General features: G+C 42.7%; 1 protein-coding gene across 2 annotated transcripts in view; it reads right to left on the minus strand.

Moving 5' to 3' along the window:
* The window catches only part of LOC115096938 (torsin-1A-like), a 53807-nt gene extending 46617 nt beyond the window's left edge, over window positions 1–7190 (minus strand). Inside the window, exon 1 of one of the 2 annotated variants that reach the window (XM_029612259.1) lies at window positions 6901–7190. In XM_029612259.1, the coding sequence (XP_029468119.1) occupies window positions 6901–7090 (190 nt within the window). In that variant the 5' untranslated portion in view covers window positions 7091–7190. The remainder of the gene's footprint in view (window positions 1–6900) is intronic. The other variant, XM_029612260.1, reaches the window with a different exon arrangement.
* Window positions 7191–7743: the final 553 nt, after the last annotated feature.

Genomic DNA, 7743 nt, shown 5'->3' on the forward strand with positions numbered 1-7743 from the left:
AGTTTTGTCCTCACTCCAGGCAATACCAGGCCTGGCTCAATGGGTCCAACAGCAGAAAGAGATGATGAACCAGGTGACTACGGTTCTAGAGAAGCTCACGCACAGCTCCACCTTCCACTAGTGACATCTCCTCTTCAAGACCTATACCTCAAATCCCAGCACCTCCTTGGTACATGGTGATCCCAAAAAATGCCATAGATTCATTAACTATGCACTTTGAGTTGCAGTCCAATCTCTTCCCTACAGATCAGGCTAAAATGACATTCTTTCTTTACTCGGTGGCATGGATTATCCTCACATATCCTATCCGACAAGGGCGTCCAATTCACGGCCCGCTATTGGAAGGACCTTTTATCAAAAATTTGGCATTACCCTAGACTTTTTTTTTTTTTTGTGTACCATCCTCAAGTTAACAGGCAGACGGAGAGAAAAAAAATCTTCCTCCGTCTATATTTCAATGAAAGACAAGATGACTAGGCTACCCTACTACCATGGGCTGAGTTCTCAGGTTATTTATGGCAACATCCATGAGTTCCCCTGTCACTTTCTCTCTCAATGCCTTGCCTAGCAGCCTGACTTACAGCACAAGAACTCCAGTACCTATGGACGCAAACGAACCAGTTAATCTCCAAGGCCACAGTACAAGCCAAGAAAAATGCTGATATCAAACACAAACCAACTCCACAATTCCAAGTAGGAGACCCGGCATGGTTAAGCACTTAGAACCTACCCCTTTACGTCCCTTCTCTCCGAATGGTACCTCGCTTTATAGGTCCTTTCCTGGTCTTACACCAAATTGGACCAGTACCGTATCAACTTCCTGCCACCTTGAGGATACACAATGTATTCCAGGTGTCTTACTGAAGCCACTGGTTCTTTCCTGGCCAGCTCGACGGCCTCCTAAACCCACAGGTTTCTTCTAAAGAAGACATGCACTATGAGGTTCAGGAAATTTTAGAGTCTCGAAGACAATGCAACAGAAAGAAATACCTCATTATGTGGATACATTACAGACCAGAAGAACATTTCTGGGAGCCAGCAGACAATTTCAATGCACCTCTTCTAGTGAAAGCATTCTACTATCAATTTCCCTCAAAGCTGAAGCTCTGGATCTGGAGGAGGGGGTTTAAGAAGGGGGATATGTTTGATGGCTAACGGGATATCCCTCCAAGCTGGTGCACTGAACTCCGAGAACTGCCAATGCCACCAAGCTGCCTCCAGGATTTCCCATACTTAAGAGGCTCTGTGGCAGGAACCTCTGCAACTGGTACTCACAGATGACATCATGTGGCTGAGTATTTAAACTCCAGCCGCACAATGAACAGATGCCTCAGTAATGGGTCACCTGCATCATGTGCATAATGTGAGTTGCTGCTTCTTCCTGCATTCCTGATCCTGTGCCTTGTCTTATCCAGCCTTGCCTTCTTTCCTGACCTTCCATGTCAGTCTTTCTCCTTTGCCTATTCTTGGAATGACTTCTGGATTTGACCCTAGCCTGGTTCTTTGACCATTCTTGCCTGCAGCCTGCCTCTGATCTTTGCCCGGATACTGATCATTTTTACCTGCTGCCCACCACTGACTCTTGCCTGGACAGTGACCCTTCTAGTTTGCCACCTGCCTCTGATCCTAGCCTAATACTGACCTACGCACACACCATTTCCTTAGAAACTCCTGCCAGACCCCAGAACCTAAGGGCTCAATCTAAGGGGAAAGGGGTTGGTATAGTTGAAGCTCCTACTCAGTCTCTCAGCTTTGCTCTGCCAACTATTGGCGAGGACCTACAGGACATTCCCTGTAGGTTGAGCCAACCTTTCCACAGCACAAGGGTCCATGAATCTTACATCGTCTGGGATGTAAGATGTAAATTCCCTCATGCTTTGCATATTGTTGTATAAGAATTGCACTCTGTATTTGGTGTGCTTCAATTCTTGCTCGCAAAATAGTGGTCTGGATGACTTCTCTGTGTTGTAAAGTGTTCAGAGGTTCTTGCCAGGTGGTATACTGGAATAAAGTTGTCTTTTTCACTTTCTTCATTGTAGATTCGATGATTAAAGATTCATGTGGAAGCTGCATTTTTGTGTGTCCATGATACTACTTAATTATATATTTCATAGTGAACAGTTTAGGTGCCAGGATGATAATGTGAGATATGGACCATATAAGAACATAAGATATGCCATACTGGGTCAGACCAAGTGGCCAATCCAAGTCACAAGTACCTGATAAGTATCCAAACACTAAATAGATCCCATGCTACTAATGCCAGCAACAAGCCGTGGCTATTCCCTATTGATTAATAGCAGTTTATGGATTTCTCCTCCAGGAACTTATACAAATCTTTTTTAAACCCAGCAACACTAACAGCCTTAACCACATCCTCTGGCAATGAATTCCAGAGCTTAATTGTGCATTGAGTGAAAAAGAATTTTCTCCGATTTGTTTTAAATGTGCTACTTGTTAACTTCATTGTGTACCCCCTAGTCCTTGTATTATCCCAAAGAGGAAATACATTTACCCATTCAAGTCTTTTGATGATTTTGCAGACCTTTGTTATATTCTCTCTCAGCCGTCTCTTCTCCAAGCTGAACATCCTTAACCTCTTTAGCCTTTCCTCATAGGGGAATCTATTCCATTATCATTTTGGTCACCCTTCTCTGTACTTTCTCCAATGCAACTATATCCTTTTTGAGATGCGGTGACCAGAATTGCATTCAGTATTCAAGGTGTGGACTCATGATGGAGTGATAGAGGCATTATCACATCCTCTGTTTTATTTGGCATTCCCTTCCTACTAATTCCTAATATTATGTTTGCTTTTTTGACCACCGCAGCACGCTGAGCCGATGATTTCAATGTAATATCAACTATGATGCCCAGATCTTTTTCCTGGGTAATAACTCCTAACATGGAACCTAACATTGCGTAACTATAGCATAGGTTATTTTTCCCTATATGCATCACCTTGCACTTGTTCATATTATATTTCATCTGCCATATGGACATCCAATCTTCCATTCTCGCAAAGTCCTCCTACATTTTATCACAATCCGCTTGTGATTTAACTACTCTGAATAATTTTGTATCATCTGCAAATCTGATCACCTCACTCGATGTTCCACTTTCCAGATCATTTATAAACATATTAAAAAGCACTGGTCCAAGTACACAGTGAGGCACTCCACTGTTTAACTTTTTCCACTGTGAAAACAGACCATTTAATCCCAGTCTCTGTTTCTTGTCTTTTAACCAGTTTGCAGTCCACAAAAGGACATCACCTCCTATCACATGGCTTTTCAGTTTTCTTAGAAGCCTCTCATGAGGTACTTTGTTAATCGCCTTCTGAAAATCCAAATACGCCACATCTACCAGTTCACCTTTATCCACGTTTATTCACCCCTTCAAAAAAATGTAGGAAATTTGTGAGGCAAGACTTCCCTTGGGTAAATCCACGCTGGCTGTGTCCTATCAAACCATGTCTATATAAATGTTTTGTGATTTAATTCTTTATAACAGTTCCCACAATTTTTACTAGCACTGAAATCAGGCTCACTTGGTCTATAGTTTCCCAGATCACATCTAGAGTCCTTTTTAAATAGAGTTACATTGGCCACCTTCCAGTCAAGTACAAAAGATGACTTCAATGATAGGTTACAAATTACTTGTAGTAGAGCTGAAATTTCATTTTTTAGTTCCTTCAGAACCCTGGGGTGTATACCATCTGGTCCAGGATATTTGCTACTCTTCAGTTTGTCAATCTGGCCTACTACATCTTCGAGGTTCACCGTGATTTGGTTCAGTTCATCTGAATCATCACTCTTGAAAACTGTCTCTGAAACAGGCATCTCCCCAACATCCTTATCAAAACACCAAAGCACAGAATTAATTTAGTCTTTCCAAGATGGCTTTATCTTCCCTAAGTGCCCCTTTAACCCCTTGACCAACTAAGTTCAACCGACTTCCTTGCAGGCTTCCTGCTTCGGATATATTTAAAAAAGTTTTTATTATGAGTTTTTGCCTTTATGGCCAACTTCTTTCCAAATTTTCTCTTAGCCTATCTTATCAATGCTTTACATTTAACTTTCCAATGCTTATGCTTTTTCCTATTTTCTTCAGATGGATCCTTCTTCCAATTTTTAAAGGAAAATCTGTTGGCTAAAATAGCTTCTTTCACCTCACCTTTTAACCATGCTGGCAATTGTTTGGCCTTCCACCTATCTAACAGGTCGATGCAATATAGTCTTGTGTGAAATGGGCACTCATCACTGAATGCCCGATTTCCTAACGCACGCCCAGCCACTTCTCCTGGGCGCGCAATGCATTATATAATTGAGGGGTTGTGCTGAAAAGGATGCCCTAGAGAAAAATTGTCCAACCCTAGGGCATCCATGGCATCAGATGCATAGGAGAAGTGGCTATGTGCTGTTCAGGAAAATGGATGCTCAATTAATGGGTGTCCATTTCCCTGACCACTGGCAACATTTTTTTTTTCATGCTGCTTCCTTTGGTTCCTCCTACTTAGCATTGGGACGATATTAAGGAGGAACCATAGAAAAGCAGTATTTTGGGTTTGTGTGTGGATTTGCGGAGGTTTTTTTTTTTTTTGTTTGTTTTTTTAATGGCTCAGGGCGCGTAAAGACTAAGTTTTCCATGTTAAAACAAGCGCATCGGGTAAACAGTTATTTTTTGCATGAGGGGTATTAGTTAATAGCCTCATCTATATGTATTTACATGTGATGTGTGCTATTAGCTATGCGCTGGTTTGGACGTGCTAATCCCCTTATTGCATTGGGTATAAGCCTAGCGCATTCAAAACGCAAGTCCAAAAGCTCATTAGCCTGAATGCTAGGCTCAGAGCACGATATAGCATCGACCTTTTAATGTGTAGAATACATCTGGACTGCACTTCGAAGATGGTATTTTTTTAACAATATCCACGCCTATTGTATGCTCTTAACCTTTGTAGCTGCACCTTTCAATTTTTTTTTTTATTAGACTTACAAGACATCGGTTGTCTTGTAGGTCTAAGAAACCTTCTAGCATCGGTATGGCTTTGTTTAATCTTTTAAGCAGGATGAATTGTAAAATGCCTGTTTCTATGGAAGTTGTACTTTCTTCTTCTAATGTAAATGAGTTGGTTTTAGCCATCCTCTTAAAGGAAATGTAAGAGTTGTCATTTGAAGGTGTTACACTTTTTGGAACATCATGAGAAGGCTCTGAAGGTAAATCCGGTGATGTGTCCGGTAACAGACAGTCCAATAAGTCTAGAGACAAAGTGGACTGATTAGAGCAGATGGTAACCACTGAGGATGCATTAGAATTATCATCTCCAGAATTGCTTGTGAATGACTTAGTTTTTCTGACAAGGATGAGCAGTTTTTGTTTTTTTATTGCTCTTTGGATTTCTCATGGAAGTTTTTTTTTTTGTTTTTTTTTTACAAAATCTGACCACATTCTACATACGAATGTGTGCTAGTTCTGATTAGGAAACAGAAGCAGAATTTTACCATCAGAATCATATTCTATTTTATTGGAACATTTGGAGTCTTGAGCTGAAATTTCTCCTTCCTCTGGTTTCTGTATGCTTTGATTTGTTTTTCCTTCTTTGTTAATTATTTTTTTTGTTTTGTTTTGTTTCCTTCATGTTGTGTCATGTTTCAGCACCGTTGAGATTGGACTTAATGTCCGTTTCAATACATTGGTGCTGTCCATCGGCTCTATGGCTTTGGCGCTGTGCAATAACAGTACCAATGATTCTAGCACTGGAGCTTTCAGCGCAGAGCACTTCGGCGCCGATACTCTCAGTTCTATATTCTTCGGCACTGAGATAAGACTGCGAACATGACTTCAGCTCCGAACACTTTCAACTTTGATTCTTTTCGTATCTGCACGAATGACTCTGATGGCATAGGCAGATGTTCATGATGCTGACTTTGTCAATTCATGATTTTGATTTCTCATGTGACCAATCTTTAGATTCCATCCGATCTCTTGATTTACTACGTTTACATTTTTTTTAGAATTATCTTTATCATGCCATATTTCATATCGCAATTTCAGCTCCCGGTAGACATGCGCCTGAGGTTACGTTACTGCATGACTTACAATTAGAAAAATCATACTTGGGTCCCAGACATCTTTGACAAATTATGTGCGTCTCATATGCATATTTTCTTTCAACATTTTTCACACAATTTGAATGCTGTGGTTCCCTTTTTAGAACTCATTTCTTCTGAGAGAGTGATGCATCTGTAGACAAGAAACTGAGGACTTCTTCAGAGGTGGCAGGTGGGCAGGAACGGTCACTCAAGTTCAGATCAAAGTCTAGAAGCTTCTGAGCATATAAGAAGAGCATGCCCGAATTTAACACCAGAGGTTATCACCCACTTGTGTGGCTGGGTGCATGCTTGTCCATACAGAAAGACCAAAATGGTCCATCCAGTCTGCCCAAGAAGGTTTTCTATTATTATTATTATTTTTTTAAGAGTAGAAACTGCCGCACTGTGCAAGTTACCTCCAAGCCTCAGGGCAGTAATTTCTACTCCTCCATGCAGTTTACCTCCCAAGTCTTTCTTTAAGAGCTTCCCCGTGCTGATCAGACGTTCCGCTCTCTCCTAGCTTTGCTCATGAAGGTCCCGCTTAACTCTTAGGTATAAATATCAGGAATCACATACCATCTACTCCTGCTCCCAGACACACACAGCCTTGCAGATCGTGGACTCCCCTGCCCCTTTCTCCTATCCATGCTCATAACAGCCCCGGCCCCTTTCTCCTAACCATGCTCATAACAGCCCCGGTCCCTTTCTCCTAACCATGCTCATAACAGCCCCCCGCCTTAGCCCTGCAGATCATGGACCATGCTTTTAACCTTACTGATCAGGGATCCCGTTCTTCCTCCCTTACCCGTGCTGTTCAGAACCCTCGCATGGTTACAGCAATCTCGGAAGTAGCAGTATAACCTGGGATAGGAGGAGAGGAGGCCAGTCAGAGCTGAGGCCGCCCCGACGGCAGCAAGACCGAAACTGATGGGATCCACGGCCTGCGCCAGGCAGGATAGGAAGAGCAGAGCGAGAGCCGCCCTCATTAGCTTCATGCCCGGTCTCGGGCTCCGGGCCCCGAGCACCGGCGGAACAAAGAACAGCTGCCAGTGCCTTAGCAACACCACTTCCGGTACTGAGCTGACAACACAACCGCTTCCGGTAGAGCTGGGCCTAGGGTCACGTGCATTGCCGGCGCGTCACTTCAAAGCGGCCATCTTTGTGAGGGAGGGGCTGGGCAGGTGCCGTTGCCATGGGAAAAACAGCTGCCCCGACAGCACCTTACTACTATTACTATTATATACCATTTCTAAACGATGTTAGACACAAGTAGCGGTGTACAAACACACAAAAGAGCCAGTCCCTGCTCCATGGAGCTTGCAATCTAGACATGACAAACGAATCTATGGGAAGTATATTTTTGTAGAAAAGTGGATAGGATTTGAAAAAGGCCTCAAAATGGTGATTTTTTTTTCTATCCCTCCTCCCTTCGAGTCCAAATAGAGTAGGAACAATCCCCATCTGACCCCGCATTCCAAAATGGTGTCAGTCGTTGTTAGATACAATTTTGCAGCGTATACCTATGATGGGACAGGAATGACCAAGAACTACCCCCACCACATCTGGCCCCCAGAGTAGGGCAACTTGGGTGCTCCAACAGGGCCAGATCTAGGTTAACTAGCTCCGTTATGAAAAATAAACATTATTC

This window comes from Rhinatrema bivittatum, chromosome 8, assembly GCF_901001135.1.
Source record: "Rhinatrema bivittatum chromosome 8, aRhiBiv1.1, whole genome shotgun sequence".
In the NCBI taxonomy this organism is placed as follows: Eukaryota; Metazoa; Chordata; class Amphibia; order Gymnophiona; family Rhinatrematidae; genus Rhinatrema; species Rhinatrema bivittatum.